General features: G+C 40.8%; 1 protein-coding gene across 2 annotated transcripts in view; it reads right to left on the reverse strand.

The window, feature by feature from the left end:
- Cubn (cubilin) overlaps nt 1-21,709 on the reverse strand; it is a 222,821-nt gene that overhangs the window by 90,210 nt on the left and 110,902 nt on the right. The window contains exons 31-33 of one of the 2 annotated variants that reach the window (XM_036188531.1): nt 20,019-20,188; nt 2,531-2,690; nt 476-593 (exon numbers count right to left, since the gene is read on the reverse strand). In XM_036188531.1, the coding sequence (XP_036044424.1) occupies nt 476-593; nt 2,531-2,690; nt 20,019-20,188 (448 nt within the window). The remainder of the gene's footprint in view (nt 1-475; nt 594-2,530; nt 2,691-20,018; nt 20,189-21,709) is intronic. The other variant, XM_036188530.1, reaches the window with a different exon arrangement.

A 21,709-nucleotide genomic window follows, 5' to 3' on the forward strand; every position in this document is an offset into this window, starting at 1 on the left:
ATGAAAAGAAGGTGACCTTGAACTTCTGCTTCTTCTACTCAGTGCGTGTTGCAATGACAAGCATGTGCCACCACTTGATACATGTAGTTCTGGGGATAAAACCCAGAGCTACAATGGTGATAGGTAGGTACTCAATCCACTGAGCTACACCTTCAACTCCCCAGTCCGTGGATTTTTTAGAGACAAGATCTCCATATATTACTCAGGTTGGCCTTAACTTCAAAAGCCATTTGCCTTAGCCTCCAGAGTACTAGGATTACCACATCCAGCCTTAAAAATTACTTTAAATTAATATGAATCACTTTTAAAAATGTTTGTGTGCTAGACTAGAAAATGACTGTTTTCCAAAACCAGGAACCAGGACTTCCAAAAAAGCAGTCAGTCATCAGTTGTCACCACTGAAGAGGTTCTACTGAGAGCATACTTCTCAAAGGTATCCCTTGCCCCGGACTCCCCTGTTTTTTATTTTTGTTACTTACATGGAGGTTGAGCTTCAAGTATCCAGGTACAGTTTTGATTGTTTGGATATTTACCAGGGAACAATGGAGAGGAAATAGTATCAGAAGAGTCAGTGATGATGTGGCCTCCACATTCTGGGAAGTACAAGCACACTTGTCATCTACTTTTGATTTCTACCAACTACATCAAACAATTATGAGATGACTGAAAATACTTATTTCCACAGTGCTTTCCAAGAAAGCTCTCTGATAAGGATGCTGCACATAATCCATCAGATAATGAGAAAATACTTTACAGTTACAGTTACAATATTTTTCAATGACAGGAAGTGGGGACATGGTAACAACATATTACAGGAAGTGGAGACATAGAACAACACATTAGATGGCTGTGAATTGTCTGAACCATTCAACCAATACCCTGGCTTTGATTCACTCATTCTATTTACTCATTAACTATAAGAAGGGAAATTTGTTTATAAATGAACTTTATTTTTCTCTAGAAAACACTCTATTTATAAAGGTGATTGCAAATTAACCAGAGAAGTACAGTGCTCTGTGGGAACCAAGGAGAGGAGAGTGTGTTGCACTGTTGAGCACCCAGTCTCCAGAGGAGGCAGGGCTGGACCAGGATCTGGAGGATGAGAAGCATAGTGCAGGGAATGGGCAGCCTGAGCAAAGACCTTGGTGGGGAGAAGGGCCATATTTGTCTGGTCTTGACTGAAGCATATGAGGCTTAGATTGTATTGGAAGATCATTGTAAAAGGTCAGGGCAGGTTTTGGACCTGTACTTAACAGTTGGACTGGCTTGACTTCCACCTTCAAGCCACACAGAGAAAGACAGACAGGAGGTGTCTCAGTGTGATCAGAGTGTGTCCCCGACGAGTTATTTGGGAGCAAGAGCGAGTGAGCTTGAGGAGGCTGTTATAAGAGTTCAGATAGGGACTAGAGGGGACTTTTACTCTGAAGCAACACTTAAGGGAATAGTAAGTGTAAAGAAAAATAGTGTTAAGTACTGCTTTTTCTTTGAAATCACCAAGAATGGTAGACACACCTGCTAGTGTCTTGCTCCAAAGTCTCTGAGGGTGCACCTTTGTCAGACTGACTCAGAAACACTCTCCACCTAGGCGTGTTTACTAATATGATAACAGCAAGTCTACTAGCGTGGACAGGCACATGATGACTGAACAGGCTAACCTTATCTGAGGTGAGGCCAGGGAGATGGCTCAGCTGATAAAGGCATTGCCATCAAGCCTGTAGACATGAGTTCAATCCCTGAGAGCCACATGAAAGGAGAGAACTGGGGGATGGGGATTTAACTCAGTGGTAGAGCACACTTGCCTAGCAAGTGCAAGGACTGGGGTTCGATCCTCAGCTCAAAAAAAAAAAAAGAAAAGAAGAGAAAGGAGAGAACTGAGTCCCATTAGTTGTCCTCAGACCTCTACATGTGCACCATGACACATACAAATAAACACATGTACAATTTTTAATTAAAAAAACTTTTGAAGTAAATGATTCGCGTCATCTAGACAAAAAAAATCATAGCCCCATTCAAACCAATTAACAATCCCCCTAAGTTCTGGGTTCTTTCCATGTCTGCCAATTTGGTAAAGATTCAATCTCTGAGAAAAAATTTGGTGAAAGGTGATGGGTGAAAGGCTTGGGAGAGGAAATTGAGAAGTGGGGACTTGAGGACAAAAACATTGGAAAAATATGGAATTCGGCAATGAGGTAAACCATTCTGTGGAGATAGAATCTGACTCTACATTACAAACAAGTCTTACAGTTGTAGATCTCCTTGGTTAGGTACTAGATAAATTAATTTGGCTAATTCTTTTTTATATTAATGGTACTGTACCATTACATGTTATCCTGAAAACATAGTGCTTAAGAGATTTACAGATCCTAAGACATCATCGTTTAAGGTAGACGAAGATGCATAAAATATATGAACAGCTAGCATATTCGTAAGTATCTGAACATTCGCATGTTAAGTTGGAAACTCTGTTGAACTTCTGAAGTCTGGTGTCATTACAGCAGTCCAGGGCTCAGGTGACCCACAGGATACTTGCCTTGCCTGAACTGAGCTCGGAAGCCCCTGTTCTGTCTGGAAGAGCCAGACCGGAATCTCACAAAGAGGCTGTTTCCTGAAGAAGTGATAGAGTTAGGTGGTGTCTGTCTTCCACACACTGTGGCGACACGGGTGTTTGTGGAACTTGAGCCATCATACATCTACAAAGAGGAAAGACAGGAAACTCTCAATACTGCAGGTTGACATCTATAAGGCCCATATTCTGTGCATCATCTGCATATCAATGAACCAGTAAAGCATTGCATTGGCTGGATCTAGAACAATTGGCTTTATTTCATTGTCTTATTGGAGAGTTCCAGGGACATGTCTGAGTATTCGGTCATTTTTAGAGACAGTACAAAGATTTCAGAGTGAGGTTTTCTGCTAACACCACAATTACCTCTGCAAGTTCTGACCCTCACAGAGCCCTCCTTTTTCTCATGACCATCAGCACATGCCCACGATGTATATTGAAAATGTTTGATGCAAAGTTGATGCACAAAAGAAAAACAGGTGAGAGATAACAAGTAACTATTCATTCTTAGAAATACAACATTCTTGGCACCTTTTGCTCCTCAGAGGATCATAGACAATGAGTAAGAAAAATGGCAAGAATAATATGAGTGGGATTAGCCTGGCATAGACTCATTCAAAGACATGTATCAGGTTCCATCCCTGCCCAGTACTATGCTGGAACTCCTTTGACATACCTTCTGTGCCAGTGGAGTAAAGTTTATATGTGCCCCAAATCTCCGCATCATTCTGTAAAACTGGAGTTTACTCATCTGTTTGGCATTCTGAGCTAACATGAACTCTTGAACACTTTTATGTATAAATCAGCAATTAATGAGTCTCTTGTCTTTGCATAGTAACACTTGGGAACACTAAGTACCTACTTTGTCAGAAATTGAATTCAGTCTTTCTTATTTGATTCCTCCAACCATTTTCTCTACCTATATTTTTTATCAAAAAATTCATAGACAATCTTAGTAATGTCTAAGTTATATAATTCCTAAGAGGGAACAAGTCACTTTGAACCCAAAAACTTGATTTTAGAGTCTAGCATTGAAACTCTTACTTTGTCCAATATAAGATATCTGTTGAACAAGGTAGATATATTACTATAATGAGAGTCAGTATCTGGAAATATTAAATTAATTATGACTATCTCACTCAAACCTAATTGCCATCTGCATTTTGTTAGAAAAATGTAGGTAGAGAACAGAATATTCAGGGAACTAAAGTAAAGGAGGTTTCTCAAGTAACTTGGAAAACCTAGTGATGACGGTAATCAGCATTCTATTAGATAATCAGGGTTGGGAGTGTATTCTGAACTGATTTGTACAAGCATATGAATCAGATGGCTATAGGATTTAAATCCTCAGAGAAAGGGACCAGGCTTTTATAGTAATAAGTACAAAGTAAGTCTGGTTCTAAAACAACACTTCTCTCTCCCTTCCCCCTTTTATCATTTAATGTTTACATTTTAAATCCAAACATTCAATACATGAAACTCTAAAAATGATTTTTATTCAACAAACATTGACTGAAAATTGAATATTCTCCTAGCCATTTCAAAATATAATTTTCAGATCTAATCAGTTTAACCTGTTATTTAAGTCTCTGCAGAGGGTGTTCAGCCATGGGACATATGTGTCAGGATAGCTCAGAGGATATCCTGGAAGAGGGCAGCAGATAGGACTGTGAGAGTCAGAGGTTAGGGAGGACTGCTGGAGAGCAGTGTCTTATGGACATGACTGGGTCTTTGCACCCATAAACTTACACAGCCATGGTTGCTTGCATAAGGCCTGCACATGATCAAGGGAGTCAATATCCAAACATGGAGAATGGAGGGATTCATGAGGCTCCTCCCCCTAGCTAAGGAACTACTGGCAGCTGATGGCTGATGGGAAAGGGTGCGTTTTCTTCTGTGATATGGGCCTTGTTTGTGCTCCAGTGTATAACTCTATACTCAGTTATGCACAAGCAGCCCTGTACTCAGATGGTTGTTGTCAGGTCCAAAACAAAAACCCTCCAATTCCCCAAACTCCAAAAGGCATTCCAAATATCCATAAATGAGCTCAACCTGTACCTTAGGAGGATTTCTGGTGATTAGATAAAAGCCAGCATTCTTCAGCAACTTGTAGAGTAAGTTCCTGTCTACCAAAAGGACTCATTTCCCTTACCTCCAGAAGAAGGGACCATGGCTGCATATAGTGCCTATCAGTATATCAAAACTCAGGCTGGCTTCCAGATCATTCAGTATCCCAAGTACCTGTTACCCATTTCAAAGTCCACGCTAGCATTCTATCCTTTCTTGTCCCCTAAACTCCTTCCAGCTCATGGGCTTTCCTCTACACCCCTATGCCCCCAGCTACCTAGTTTCCTTATAATCCTGCTATCCTCAATATGTTTCCTCTATGCTCTGCTCCTGCTTCTCTCATTTTTTCCTCTATTCTCAATTCCCTGCTATTCTCCCCTTTCTTGCTGTCTGCTGACCATGTTTGGTCTGCTTCTTTTTCTCTATGCTCTGGACTCTTCCAGATGCCTCTGGTTGTTCTCTCTCTTATATCTACAGTTAAAAACATTCTTCTTCACCATACCATGGAATAGTCATCCTGTCAGTTTATACAGTTATTAAGCAAACAAACATACAAAGGCATGCAGTTGGGGATGGGTTGAGAGGAGGGATCCAGGAGGAGGAGGGGGCCTGAGGGATGATTATGATCAAAATCAATTATATACATGTATGAAAATTTCAAAATAAAAAATATTGTTTCCAGTCTGGTATTATTGCTTCTTTCAGACGTTGTTTAGAGCTAAGCAATATATAAGCCATCACAAACACACCTCTTAATTTGCTTAATTTCTTAAATGTTGGTAAAGTACTAGACTCTATGAATTATATACAAACTCCCAAAAGAATAGAAACCTGAACCTTTTCCAAGCCCACACTTAAAAAGGCAAAATGTTCTGGTTTACTTTCTGCTGCTGTGATAAAATATCCTGACAAACAATTTAGGGAGGAAAAGGCTTTAATTCAGCTTATAATTCCCATTTACAGTCAGTCATTGTGAGGAAGTCATGGCAGGAACCTCAAACAGCTAATCACATTACATTCAAGAAAAGAGCTTAGCCCCTTCCTTGCTTGTTCTCAGCTTGATTACTCTTACAAAGTTCAGGACCTTTTACCTAGGGAATGGTACCACCCAAAGTGGGATGCTACTTATATCAGTTAATTAAGTTGAATTCCCCATAAACATGCCCACCCAATATAGACAATCCCTCCTTGAGACTCTCTTCCTAGGCCATTCTTGTCCTTGAATTGAAGTTATATACCAACAGCATATCAAATATTTGTGTGTGTCTGTGTTATAAGTTTATAGGCATGACTAAAAATGCCTCAAGTTACTCTCCAACAACATGTGGTTTTCTTTTTCTTTCTTTTTTTTTTTAAGATTTATTTACTTATTATGTATACAGCAGGCCAGAAGAGGGCACCAGATCTCATTATAGATGGTTGTGAGCCACCATGTAGTTGCTGGGAATTGAACTCAGGACCTCTGAAAGAGCAGTCAGTGGTTGTTTTTAAATAAAGAAAGTGAGGCAAATGTGCTTATTATGAAATTATGCCTTGTCCAAAAAAAGCTAGTAACTTACCTAAGATAAGCTAGTGAGCATGAGTCTTCACTCACCAAATTCTACATAACATTGCTTCTTTTTAAAAACATTTGTGATAGCTGGCTTATTGTAATGTGCTTGTAACCCCAGAATTTTGAAGACTATAGTAGGAGATCATAAATTCAAGCCCAACTTGGACTACAATAGTAAGATGCTGGCTACATAAGAAAATAATTTATGCATACTTAATTATCATTTTGTAAAATTTCAAAGTCTCAGACTAGCAATGAGACAGTATTTTTAAATTGCATGTGAAATATCAATTGTGCTTGAGAATGCTTTCAACATTAGCAATATTAAGACAATATTCTCACATTTTAATTTTTAATTTGCAAAGTTACAAGGAAGCACAGCAAGAAAGAAGATACAAGAAATTTGTTTCTGCTTATTTAAAGGCCTACAGTCACGAGCCTATCAATATGTATGGTCCCTTATTTCTCCTTAGCTCCCAAAGCAGAGCTAGCAAATTGTATCACCACTACATAGACGTATAATGCATTCATATAACCTAAGTAATTCTTAAGTCTGCTGCCAAGACTACGCTTGGGAATTGATTTTTCAACCCACTATCGAAGTAGGAAATGCCACAGCAGTGTACACACAAGATAAGACTCTCAACTTACTCTTTTCTTCTAGGTGACACTAATGAAGTAATGAAGTTGAATCCACAAAAGAAAAAACAGCCACCATGTTCTGGACTCGAACTAGCACAGCTCCCAAAAAGCTGAGCCAGAGCTGGCTAAATGATAAACATTTCTGTGGGAAAGGGAGCCCCTTTTGAAGGGACTGGGGATGGTATGAAATTACAGGATTCTAACATACACATTGACTAAGCCAAAAATGAAACTTTAGTGTATAAAAAGAAAGAAAAAGTACATAGCCTGGCACGTAATAGCCAGTAAAAAGAGATGTGTAAACGTCAAACATAGGTCAGTCTATAGTTTCTAAGAACAGAGAGCTGGGTTGAGAAACACCTTGAGAAAAAGCTGCCCTCTCCTTCATGAGGTGGACTATAGAAACAAAACACAAAGCAGGCTCAGCAGTAACAAGCTCTTCGCAGGGGAGCGGGGTCCCCTGTGGCTGCAGTCATGCCAGTTTTTCTATATTCTGGGCCCAAGGAGTGAATGGCAAGGGTGTAGTCACAGAGCATAGCCAGCCTCACACACTCAGCTCCCACCCTCACACCGTGAGAGAATGGGGAGGGATGAGGTGGGCCAAGGGCTTTGAGCTTAGCCCACAGCCCAGAGTATCTCAGATGCAGGACTAGTTGCAATGCCTCAGCTCTTTCCATACCCTGAGCCCTAGCCAGAATCAAGAACTGAACTAATGGATTAGGAATTTTCATATTTGACATTTCAATAGTGTGAGGTTTGAGTAAATGTCAACTATTGTCAGGTTAATACATGTCCCCTCGTCATAGGTCAAGTGGCATTAGGAAACAAATCATTCAATGAGAGTTTGACATCCCTTCCTGATGCCGTTTACAGACCTGGGAGGAGGGGCTGTATGTTCAGAGTCTTACAAAGTGGCAGTTTGAGGAAATACAATGAGAGTCTTTTAATTTATTGGATATAATGTACATATTCATTATGAATGAACTGTATGAGCTGTTGAAACAGTGAAAGAATTTTTTTAGAGGGAAAGAATCTTTAACAAATCATCTCTATAAGCTTCAATGTGGGAGTGGAATAATGGAGGTGATGTTTCCTGTCTTAGGGGACAAGCTGCTCCCCTTCATGTGCTTCCTAATCATTGTTTAGCCACCTACTCTGTGAAAGGGAACGAATATTAGTCTTTATCAAATATTATTGTGAGAAGGAAAAAGAATGAAGGAAAAAGAATTAGGGTAGTTCCTGGTATACTGTTTGTGTAACAGATAGCGATTAAATAGCACAAATCTCCATGACAAAACATTTTACAACTCTCCTCTGTCTCCCAACCCAGAGGATCAGTATGCTGTCAGTTTTCTCTGCTGTATCTTTTGATTCCATCTCTCCTTCTCATGCCTGGAGGCTCCCTCTGGGTACTTTAGTATTTGGATCTTGCCTCGACCCCCAGCCCCTTTTTTCTGCCTTGGCTTTGTGTTATCTTTCAATTCAGTCTCCCAGCAACTGCCATTGTACCATGCGCTGTCTGAAGTCAAATACAAAAGGCAAGCTGAACAGCCCTATAGGTTTGTGGATGACATCAGATAAGCAGCCACTGGTGGATACACTTGAGAACTGAACATGTGATTAATGTGGATGCTAGTAACAATGCGTTAGCCTGGAGTACCCACTCTGCAGTGATCATAACCCTGGAATGATTATATGTGGCTCATGATCGACTGATGGAAAGAAATACCAGTCACTCCTTATGGCCCAAAGCTCATGACCACAGGGCAAAAATGAATTTCAGCTGTGGCAATAACACATCTTTTACTTCTAAAACTTCCAAGTTGGGCTTTCCACGGAGAGAAGCTGGGAATGTAGAAGTGTGTGGTTTTCTTTCCATGTGTGGTGCTATACTTTTTCTTTCCTTAACTTATTTGCAAATCGTCTGGGGAATAACAAAATAATGCGATCGCAGCCTAACAAAACGTGTCAGGTGGGGGCTGGTGGGATGGCTCAGGAGGTCAAGACAGCTGCAGGCAAGCCTGATGATTGGAGTTTGATTGCTGGGACCCACTCACATGATGGAAGGAGAGAAGTGGCTGTAACAAATTGTTTTCTGACCTCCATATGCATACCCACATGGACCAAAATTAATACAGAAAATGTATTTAAAAGTTAATTTAGTTAGGACAATGTATGAAAGACTGAAAGATAGTTATACATCTTAAATTTTAAGTATTTAAACACAAAGGGGCAGTGTTAATGATTTAATAATGATAGTGAGCAAAGAGCTGAGGATTCTGAATCCAGTTCTGTGTTCCTAAGGTCCACAATGTAAAAAGACAACTAAGACCTTTAACATAATATGATTAATAGTGTCACAAGTAGTGATAATAGGAGACTTAGTAGTAACAGCAAAATGCCAAGATGAGGCACGGTAAGAACCTCAAATATAAATATATAAAGTTAGTTCTTTTTATGGTCCCATTATGCAGCTTGAAAACTTGAGATTTAGAAAATGTAAGTGTCTTGGAATCAAATACTTACTAGTAGCACAGAGCAGTGTAAGCCCTGTCTTCCCGATGTCTTACTAATTATCATTGAACCAAAGGGAAAGGTAAAATCAAGTTCCATTCATCGAGCTGAAATATTAGGAGGCCAGAATTCTGTGAAGCTAAGTGAGATCCCCACAACCTTTTAGAAAGATAATCACAGGAGCTTCCTGGGCACCTAAAACTGCAATAAAGCATCCTTAGGGGCTGTGATCCTGGCAGTCAACTTGACTTCATCTAGAATTTAAGAAAAGCCAATCTGTTGGACACACCTGGGAGGGGTTTTTCTTGGTTGGATTATTTGAGGTGGACCCCACCCTAATCTGGATCAGTTGAGGTCAGAAGACCTACTCAAAATCTGGACCACACCTTTGTGGAGCTCACAGAAAAAGACAAGGAAGATGGAAGCTTCTGCCTTCTGCCTGCTCGCCCTCATTCTCACTGGCCAGTTCCTCTCTCCTGTTCCTCCAGAGAACCCTGATGAATCCAGGGACATTTTAGCAAGTCTTGTGTCGGGCTCCTGTGGATTTCAGAGGGTTCTGTCCTGCATTCCATTCCACTAAAGAGCTACAGCATTTCCAACGTGGCTAATCCAGCAAGATGTCCTAACAAACAGCCCAATGTCTGGGTTAATAAATAAACCTAAAACTTGCATCCCTGCCTGCTAAACCCGGCTGTGCTCTTGGACCTGGGTGTAGTAGCAACCGTCCACTTCCCTTCTCAGGTCTAATCACAGACCTCTGGCCCGGCCTCTTCACTCACTGCCCCCCTGACGTCATTTGGCCGCCTGCTCCTTACTCTTCACTAAACTGTAACTCTGGCAACTCAGGTCTCCTGGTTCAAGGGCTTTAAATCTTAAGGTGAGAGAGATGTGGGGGAGGGGAATACACTCGGGTGGTGGTAAAAGAGCTAATTTATATCTGTCAGGTCCAAAGGAAACTCCAGTTCCCCAAACTCCAAAAAGCACTCCAAATATCCAGACATGAGCTCAGCCTGCTATGGGAGGGTTTCTGGAGGTTAGATAAAAGCCAGCAGCACACCTCAGGAACTTGTGAAGCCAGTTCCCCTCTACCTCCAGCAACAGGGACAAAGGAATCTCCAATTAACATATACCTCTGGCACCTCTCAGCATAACCAAGGTGCATGCTAGCCTCCAGGCTCCCTCAGTCCCTTCTCTCAAGTTCTTGTTGTACAATTCAATGCCCCCTTGCCCGTTCTCCTGGCCCTTCTCTCCCCTTCTTATAACCTGGCCATTGGCACTACTCTAGACCTCTGCTGCTGCTATTCCCAATATGTTTTCCACCCCCTGTTCTTTTCCCCTCTCTTGCAGACAGCACTTGCCATGTCCCGCCTGCAGGCCACATTCAGTCTACTTCTTTCTCTCCCTGCTCTGGACTCTTCCAGATGCCTCTGGATATTTCCTCTCTCTTACACACAATAAAATGTTCCCATATCACGGAGCAGTCATGTCGTTTGTTTATACAATATCGAGGTACTAAAATCAACCAAGAGAGCAGGGAACCCGTGAACCACCTTCACATGTTATATACAGTAGTGTAGCTGCTAATGGAATTCCCAGCTTCAGATCTGGCTCCAAGATAGAGGAAGTACTAAATGACAAAGAGGGGAGTCCCTCAGGATATTGTCCATGCTGTTAGTCATAAATATAACCAGGGAAGGATATGGAAACATGACTCCTTGTAACGGCTTTCTTGAGGGGAGAGAGGAAGGAAGCATGGGCTTCCTCAGCAGTGACCTTTCCCAGCACACTGCTCTGAAAAGGAATACCAAGTTAAACTCACACCTCTCCATCTTAGCTCAGGACTCCTGCTCCTGGGCTGTTGTTGCTCTACACTATCTGAATCGCTCTTCACATTTTTGCAAGACTACGAGATGCAAAAATGTGCAGTGTCTACACGCCGTGACTTTAAAAGGCAGCATTTAAAGAGACTCTGAGCCAAAGGCAACAGAAAACACAATAACTACCCTGGCCCATGAACCAAGAGCTGTGACTGCAGCTCAGCTCCGGCCTTTGCTTTGGCACAGCGGCTGGAGATTCACTGGCATGGGCATGGCAATGGCTAAGCAGGTTATCAAACGTGAGTGAGTCACAAAGCAAACATTTTAAAGACCTTATTCCAGCAGCTCAGTGCAAACTCAGATGTTTGATGGGGATAAGGCGGGAGGGGAGAAGGTACATAAAAGGTGAGGGAGGCGAGAACAGGAGAGCTAAGGAGGAGGAGAGTGGGAAGAAGAGAGACTCTCCTGATTCCTTTGTAAAACAGTAAATATTTAAAGAAGGCTGTTTTCCTTTGTCTCTCTGAAGCTCCAGTCATCTGCTAGTCCTGCTTCCCTTTGGCTTCTTTTGAGAAATGACTATTTTAAAGCAACATATCATAGGCTGCATGGCAAAACAAAAATAATAAGACAAAATGTGGATGTATTAGGTGCCTGTCCTGTTGCACCCTGGTGTTGTGAGCAGATAATGTGAACCACAAGCTCTGCTGCCTGGGAGTGAGGCTGAGGGATCTGGCTTGTTTCGGTTCAGATCCCACCCTCGGCTTCCTTTCACTTAGATAGACACCAAAAGGTCCAGAACAGAACAAAACCAGTGAGGGCTTGCCTGCCTCCTTCAGCCCCAGCTCTTCCGTTCGCCTTAGTGTATGCTCCCTGCAAATGAGAGGCAGGATGGGCCTGGGCTCTGTTTGCTTTTTTATCTGTGCTCATTCTCACAAGGCAGACATTCCATTGTGCTGAGCAAAGAGGCTGCTGGAAACAGAGGTCAGCCTCCAGGGGCCCTGGGCGCCCCTCAGCTGCCCTCCCTCCTCCTTCTTCCCTCCTCCCTCCCTCACACTGAGCCCAACCATTTTCTCCCAGATCAATAAGAACTTGCAGAGCCACAGCATCTAAAGCTCAGGAGAGAAATTCTAATGAAGCAATTAAACTGGCAGTTGGAGGTCACTCTAACACTTAGCCCTCAGAAAGGAAACCGTGAGGAAGCCGCTTTCCCCTGCTGAACACCCAGAGCCACTCCCCAGCCAGCAGGTCCCACTACTGCCTAGCATGAAACACGCCTGATGTATCATTCCCGGAAGGCAGAGGAGAGCTAAGGCCAGGCTGGAAATCAGGTGAACAGAAAGCACAGTCATGTCACCAGATCTGTTGTAACCCAACTCCTAGTCTGCCTTGCAGGTCAACTCTCTGTGGTACCCACCCTCATCATTTTAATAGAAGGTTTTTTTGTTTTGTTTTGTTTAATAAATCGGTTTCCCCCTGTTTTCATTATTGCAGGGTGAAATTCTGAAAACTCCACCTGGTCGTCCATGAATCCTATGTCCTCATACAGCTCAGAATAATGAGGTTCTACATCAATAACAGTGCCAGGAATGAGCGGATTGCAGCACAATCCCACAGGTATCCACTGCAAATCTTAGACTGCACTGATCCCAGCAGGAGGACAGATGGCAAAGACTCATTCACTCATTAGTCCCTGTTCGTCTTTTAGGATTCCCGCATCACCGCATTGCTGCTGCCTTTGGGTGCAGACCGCTGTGGGTGAAATGAGAGGAGATGGACAGTGGCTATTACTTTATTCCTAAGTTAATTGTGCATCCCAGGGAGAGAACACCCGACAGACACAGCTGAAGGGAAGAAACGTTTAACTGAGCCGATGGCTCGGTTTTTAATTTTTTAATTTGTTTCCTCTGCATGCTAAAGTTGGCTGTTCATTCCCAGTGCTCCAGCTCAGGGCTATTTGTGGGCCCACCCTACCTTCCAGATGAGCTGCCATCTGTGTACAAGGAGGAGAAAAGTGGGATGGCCACTCAGACCCTGGGGTTCTTGCATTCCAGAGACTGAACCTGAGAGGTCCTGTGTGTCAGACTTACTGTCCATTGCACCCACCCTTCCCCCTTTTCTACTCACAAACTGAATGCTCTTCTCTAGCTTTCCATGTTCCCAGAGCCCTTAGTGAACTAAGAGCCTCAGGTCATTCAGAGGGGAGTGAGGGGGGAGGGAGAGGGGGAGGGAGAGAGAGAGGCCATACTCAACACCAAGGACCTAGCAGTGGCTGCACATACTCAGCACCAAACATTGAATGAATTAATTAATGAATGAAGAATGAAAGAATGAGCCAACCAGTCAATCAGTCAATCAATGTAATCTAGACCTCCTGACTGCTAACCAAGGACATTTTCCACTCCATGTTTAAATTTCTAACATTTTTTTTTCCTTCAGTGATAATTCAAGTCCAGGTTCACGAGAAATAGAAGTCAACTTTTATAGTTTATCAAAATACTTATTCTTACTTTAGGGAGTATGATAAGGGCTTCCCTTGAGTACTAGGCCTGCTATTAATGTGTACTGCATCTTGACCTAGACCCTGGTAGTCTCTTTCTTAAGGAAATGATGCTAAATGATTTGGAATCTCTCCTGACTTAGCATTCTGTATCTTTATTAACTCTATGACTGTTGATATTTCCACTATAATCCTAATTACCACTTTTTTTTTTTAATGAAAACAGGATGACTTGTCTCATTTAAGTAGTTTGCTGTAGTATTGATGGTACACTTGAGCTTTTCTGAAAATGCCCTAAGGCAATCATTATTAAAAGCATCATTGGCTGCTGTTATTTTTCCCCTTGCTAATGGCTCTGTCTAAGCAACAGGAACAAGAAATTACCTTTGCTGTCTCCAACATGAATGATTGGCTTTGTACAAGCTTTAGCTACAGAGAGTCTTGTGTAAGACATTGGACATCAGGGTGTATTTCACATCCAATGTCCATCTGGCCATAAAGATAAATGGCTGGGGTTCAATGCTGGCCTTCACAAATCCCTACATAATTAACTACATATTGGATCCAAGCTTCCAGCCTCACCAAAGCATTCCCCTGCCTGGCACAAACTTTGTAGACCTCCTGTTCCCATAATCTGGTGTACTTGGTGACTGTGCGTAGCAGATCTCTTTTCCAACTTACCTGTATGTGTTTTTTGTACTTAATTATGTTGTCGGGAAGGTGATTTCTAAATTATATAAGAAAAGATGACTTAGCTTATACAAAGTTTGTGCCATTGACAACATAAATGTATAAATCAGAAAAAAATAGATCATGTGCTCTAATTTCTCATTCTAAAAATATACAATTATAGGACCCATCTGGGTCATTGCATTAGTTAATTTTGTGTCAGTTGCAGAAAACCTGACAGATACAGCTAACCTGGCTGATGGTTTCACAGTGGCTTCAGTTCCTGACAACAGAAAGAGCATGGTTGTGGAAAGGCTCCATCTCCAGGGATAACAGCATGTGAACTGGAGAACTCACATAGCATAAACCAGAAAACAACAAAGTATAACATTCACATGGATGCTTCTAGCAACCTACTTCTGCCTGTCAACCCCCACACCCAAAGGATCCACAGCCCTCCAAATAGCACTACAAGCTAGAAAGGAAGTGCTGAAATTGTTAGCCTTTGGGAGATACCTCAGATTTAAACCAGAAGACTGTGTGTCAAGTCTGTGTGCTGATAACAGGACAACAACAATTTCTTTGTCTCTTATATTTGGCTGATCTCTTCTCATAAGCATCTTATCCTTATGAACTATATCTAGTTTTCCTATGACTTTTAGATACAATTTTCCATTGATTATTTTTATCCATGGGTTATTACCTTTTATCCTTCCATGTCATTTATGTCTATAATTTTATGGGAACACTCAAGAAGTTCTGCACTTTCTATCCTGATGTGATTTAGAGTCTGCCACCACTACCGACACTGACCTTTTCCTTACAAGGCTATTAAACCCAGTGACTCTGTTTCCATCCTTCTTATACTGTCCTTTCTGCTTAATGTGATACCCTTGGTCATCTACTTTTTACATTCAGCTTTACCCTAGGTCTCTCTGTGACCACTCTCTCTGGTTCTTCTCCTGTGTCCCTGGTATTCTCATCAGCTCCTGTCTTCTGAGTTTTCCTTTGCCCCTCAAATGGTAGCATGACCCCTAAGAGTTTACCTGGTTCTCCTGGAAGTGACCATGTTTACTCTCATGACTTCAAGAACCACCCAAGTAAAAATACATGTACAATTACATACATATCTCCAATTAAGACCCCCCCCCCACCTTGAGCACTGTACTCAAACTCTAAACTCTATAGAGTAGCCATTAAACACAAAAGCTTCCTTGCAAGCCCAAAAACTTAACTCTTCACCCAGTCAATGACACTGTCACTCACCTGGTTTTTGTTTTGTTTTGTTTTTTTTTTTTTTTTGCAAATAGCTTTAATCACACCCTCTAGTATCTTCCACCATGTGATTGGTCCATGGATCTTTCACTTTGTCACCATAACAGATCTCTATTATGAATGGTCTCTTCTTTCCATTCCTAAGACAACTGCCCAGAGTAAGACTACCACTCAGCATGTCCCACTGATTCTCAATGGTCTTTACTAAAACTTTTTCTTTCTCTGTCAGCTCATTCCTTACAACACTCATTGTAAAATACAGTCCTGAGTAAGTTATTCCTCTATTATGTGGAAAAAATGTACATAGACTGAATCTACCTATAAGATGATTTCATTTTTTTTTTCTTTTTAACTAAGGCATGGAAGAGCATTCAACTTGGATGGCTTCTGTTGGCTTTGGTCTCCATGCTTCTTAACAACTATCTACACTCCTGGCACAAATCTGGCCTTTCCTGTTCTGAAGTCCATGTGCTGTTTTCCCATCCTTCTTTCTCTGGCAGTCTCCCTCACCCTTTGCCTCACTGGTGCTCTCTGTCACTTAAATGCTGCCTCCAGTGTGAAAGGTTTCCTGGTTTCCAGGACCAAATGAGTCACCCCTGCTGCTTTCTTGTGATTATTATGGCAGTGTGCTGAGTCCTGGGTACACTAAGGTAGAATTCCATTAGGAAGATTCCTAAACTTCTGCATCTAAGGAGTTTGAGTCCAGTGTCAGAGATGTGGAGCCTCCCAGCTTGTTCCTAAGCCCGTTGATCCTCCTAATAGTCCATTCTGCCTCTTCTCCTGATCCTTGAACATGTCTGCATGAAAGCACATGTCCCATCAGTGACAGAAGCTTCTCTTTGACAGCAAACACATCTTCCACATTTTCTCAAATAACCCAATGATAAATGTGTCATAGGCCCCTTATTAACCTATTCCAGTCAATGTGACTAAAGCTGAATGCTGAATTCTTCTCAAGCAGCACAGTTAGCAGTGACCATGTCATCCTACCAGAAAGCCAGATCTCTGAGCCACTGCATTACAGTGACTCACAACGTTGGTGCAGTTCACTTTTTACATCATAACTCGCCAAGTGCTTCAGGATACCTGCTTCTCAGCACCCTTCTGCCCTCTGCCTAGGCTACTTGAGTTGTTTCATACTAACAACATGTTTGGATGATCACACGTTGTGTTCTGATGTATCTGCTAAGCTGAATCCCTCTCAGAACCTGTCTGCCAGTTTACTTGCGCCCCTCCATCCTCTGATGACCTCCTCTTGCTCATTCTCTCTGGCAATGGCTGGTGAAGCCAAGCCCTGCTCTGCACAGAGCTGTGCTAGTAGTTAACACAAACTTTTGATTTTGTATTTGTCCCCAAGGTCCATGGAAAAATTGTTTCATGAGCACAGGAAGGAAAAACACACCCCTGTTGGGTGTGCCTCTGATCTGGGTTTTGACCTGATCACACTCTGTATGTTGGGCTCGCAGGATTGTGGAATGTGCCAGGAAGGAGCTATATCTCCACTTGTCTGCTTAGGGAAGAGGAAGTAGAGAAGTACCTGGTGTCCCTGTCTGTGGGCAGAAAGTATGCTTCCAGCCCATTCAACTTCTACTGAAGACCCTTCTTTGAATCAGTATTTATTATGTTTTACTTGTAAAGAACTTTCGCAAGTCTGTAGGGTTTCCTTCTTCAGGCAGAACATACAATTCCGTTCACCTTTTGTTTGTCTGCTTGCTTCTGATGACTTCTGTAGAAAGTCAGCTTTTGTTCTATAGGATTCTGAAATACAGTCTTTCCCCACCCTGCCCCCTTGCTTTAAGATTTTTCTTAAGGAAATATGCCTTTCTATTTATTCTGCTTGTGAATTTAAGTAATTCTTATTAAGTTAGTTCTTTACTTGATTTCAGAAGTCTTAATCATTAGCTGTCTAAATACTGCTCCTGGTACATTCTCTTCTCTCTTCCTTCTAGGATCTTTTCTATGCATCTTGACATGTCTGAGCCTCTTTTCTGTATTTTAGTCTTTTGTTCACCTATGCCTTTCTTCATGTTCATTATTCTGACTTATCTTCTAGTTCATCATTTCTCACTTCATCATAATCTAATTTTCCCAAACATCCTTATTCTGGAGTCTTCAACTTAGATAGTGTTTTGTTTGTTTGTTTTGTGTGTGTACATATTGTTGCTGTTGTTGGTTTAAAATGTTCAATTAGCTCTTTTTTAAGGTTGTAATGTGACTTTTTATAGCTTACACTTCTTTGCTGAAATACTTTAGCTTGATTTTTATCTTCAGGAGCTTAGGAATCATGTATCTGGTGACCTCAGTTTGGGGCATGGCAGCAACTTTGTTTCTGCTGCCTGTTGCTCTGCTGTGTCTCACTTATGTAATAGCGTCTCATCAAGTGCATGCCTTCAACAGGCTGGGACTACTACACATGAGAACATACAGAGGGTCTAGGATGATTTTCTTTCCCCTTAAAGAAAACTTTACCTGAATACATAAGCAATACAAGATTTGCTCTTCTTCATCCTGGAATCTATGAGGAGCACTCAGATGACTGGAAGCAGTTGCTGCAGAGGCTTTTGCACCTTCATTTTACTCAGGATATAAATGGTTTTTTTTTTCCCCCAGGTCCTGCACCTAACTGGGTTCAGAGCTCACTGTTGTCATTGCTCCTGAAGCCCCACAAGTACTGATGACCTTTTCTGAATGGTCAAAACCCTTATGGGCAAAAACTGTTTCAAATACTGTGTTCTCATTTCACATATTAAATGAGACATTGCTGCATTTAGAAAGCTGTTTTTAAATGTCATCCGATTTTAAATACTTTTTTTAGGAGAGTTGGTACAAATTAGCATTATGGATAATGGATGTTCCACCTATACTGCCTTGCCCACTTGGACTCTGAAGGCTTGTTAGGGGTTGAGTATATAGTTGTGAGTCAAATGAACTTTTTCTAATGATCCAGCCTTTTAAAATAATGCTTAAAATACACAGCATCGTACTTAATGCTTTTGAAACATGGAAAAACCTCTGGATTTCCTTGAGACAAATTTCAATCAGCTAGCCAGTTGGAGTGTGTGTAAGGAACTGGGAGGAAGCTAAAATAGGAAGGTCCATTAGCCAAGAAAGCCTAGTTTATATTAGAATGAAATACCTATAAACAAATGGAACATGGAAAATTCTTTGCTGGAAAGTCAGTAACCAAAACCTTTTAAATTGAAAAGATAAAGAAAGCTTTATTCATTCTTACATTAACTACAAAGTATTCATTTCAAGTCAGAAAGCTTTAGCTGTTGGTAGCTGCAACAAGTCTTTATCAATAAACCCACTAATAGTCACATCTTTTCTGCACCCCAATCTCCCAACCTGTTTATTCTACCAGAATATTGATTTGTTCAAGTAGCAAAATGAAAAATTCTTATCACAAGAAAAAGTAAAACTCTCCAGGAACCACAGAAGCTTAATGATAACCCATCTAAATTAGTTATGACAAGTCTAATGATAACCCATCTAAATTAGTTATGACAAGCCTAATGATAACCCATCTAAACTAGTTATGATGAGTCTAATGATAACCCATCTAAACTAGTTATGATGAGTCTAATGATAACACATCTAAACTAGTTATGATGAGTCTAATGATAACCCATCTAAGCTAGTTATGACAAGTCTAATGATAACCCATTTAAACTAGTTATGAGGAGTCTAATGATAACCCATCTAAACTAGTTGTGACAAGTCTAATGATAACCCATCTAAATTATTTATGACAAGCCTAATGATAACCCATCTAAACTAGTTATGATGAGTCTAATGATAACCTATCTAAACTAGTTATGATGAGTCTAATGATAACCCATCTAAACCAGTTATGACAAGTCTAATGATAATCCATCTAAACTACTTATGACCAGTCTAATGATAACCCATCTAAGATAGTTATGATAAATCTCACAGTGGGCTTCCCTGACCTAGTTTGTGACCATCATGTCCATAAGGAGGCTTTGTAGAAAATTTTCCTTGTACACACACAAATACATACATACAACATACATACATACATACATACAGACAGACACACACACACACACACACACACACACACACACACACACACACACTGTCCCTTCTTCCTTTCCCCAGATAATGGACTGAGATAGGGCTATTGAAGTTATTTCTTGATATGAAGCAAAAAAATAAAATAAAATAAAAGCTAATAATGCTAGAGTAGGGATGCCGTTGCTGAGCAAACCTCTGTATCTGCCACCTCGATCAGATTTTAAGCAAAACAAACAAACAAAAATACAGCGTCCTTATATTTAAAGTTGCTAGGAATTGGTTCTCCTATGACCCTGGCACTGAAAACATCCATAACTAAGTACATCCTCAAAATTAGCTCACATTGTAATGGAAATGATGTTTGAAATTTGTGTCACTTACCATAATACACGAATCTACGGCTTCAAGGTCGAATTCAGTGATGTTCAAGAGAACACGGTGATGTTTTTCAACTTGAATGGTCCAAGAACACTCAGTATTAGCACTGTAGCTATTGGGGTAATTTGGAGAATGAATCTCTCCTCTGGGAATCTGGAAAACCCCACCACAACCTGCAAATAGAAAATCCAGTCCATCCATGAGAGGAATCCCTGTTATACAGAACTGTACGTCATCTAGTTCTAACCACATCCAGATGACCAGACTCCTACTTGGTTTGACTACTGTTTTGGCTCTATGCTAAAACTTTAAAGAACGAAATACCCATTTTAATTCATTCATCTCAAGATAAACGAGGGAATATGAATAATATGAGTAAAATATTTCAGATACTATAAATATTGGTGCCAATGCTAATTAAAATAATATTGTGGCTGAGGGTATAATTCAATTGGTAGAGTGTTTGCCTAGCATTCACAAGAACCTGGGTTCAAACTCCAGCACTGCACTGCATAAACTATGCACAGTCATGCATCCTATAATGCCAGTATTCAGGAGGTAGAGACAGGAGGGCCAGCAGTACAAAGTTATCTGTTACTATTTGGAAAGCTTACTATGGTCTAAATATAATCATGTCTCAAAAAATATAACAGCAAAAATAAATACAGATGGATTCATTTTTTCACAGTCCATAAAGTATCCCTATGTTCTCTAAAACAGCATAAGAATCATCCTTGCCTTTGAAATGCTAGATGGTCCAGTAGCACATAATGTCATAAATTACTTAATGTCTGCCTTTGAAGTTGTTAATAGTCTAAATAAAGTGCATTACTCAAGCTGTGTTTAATTCTTACAATGTTTCAAATATTTGTTAATGAAAAGTCTATCCGTGTAAATCATTGTTCCTTGGATTTATGATAATACAAACAACTGATAGGAAATTTCAGCACTGTTTTCTGGCAGTGGGACTAATCTTAATACTCTCCATATAAATTAATATGTAATTCACCCTAAGAGAGATTTCACATAGCGCCACACTGCCTTGGCATAAAGGAAGTGGCCTAAGATGGCCTCCTGTAACATCTCTTCACTAGCATATAGAAATGAGACCATGAGAAAGTGACTAAGTTCTCTAAGCTTCCTTCTGTCAGATGTGGGTATACAATAGACTTCCCTCAGTGTAAATTGTAAAGATTAAATGGGATAATCCTCATTAACTAAAAAACTACCTGTGATATAGTAACCATTCTATGAACACCACTAACCTCAGCAATCCTGTGATTGTCTGTTAAAAAAAGATTGGGATATAATGTGGAATTTTAAAAAAAATCTGCAACAAGAAACTTATTTTGACAACCTAAGATCTTGAGCAGAAAATCACCACTGCAACACTTAATTTTGAATTTGACAATTTAATGCTTATTTCTTACATTTGCTAAGAATCCAAAGTCTACTCTATGGTATGAGGTAACTGGATGCTTACTGATGTTTAGATTTGACCCGGTGAATAGGAACTAATCATGTGTCAGCAAACAAGTCTTTACAACCCCCTCAATTCTGCTGGGCAGAGAAAGGTATATTAGGCATGAGGAGACAGAAACTCAGGCACTTCAGCTGAGACCCTTTTGGGTGAAGACACAGGATTTCAGTCAGAGGATTTGTGGAGTTGGTGAGGTGTGTGGCTGTGGCTTACT

Source organism: Onychomys torridus, chromosome 5 (assembly GCF_903995425.1).
Source record: "Onychomys torridus chromosome 5, mOncTor1.1, whole genome shotgun sequence".
Lineage (NCBI taxonomy): Eukaryota > Metazoa > Chordata > Mammalia > Rodentia > Cricetidae > Onychomys > Onychomys torridus.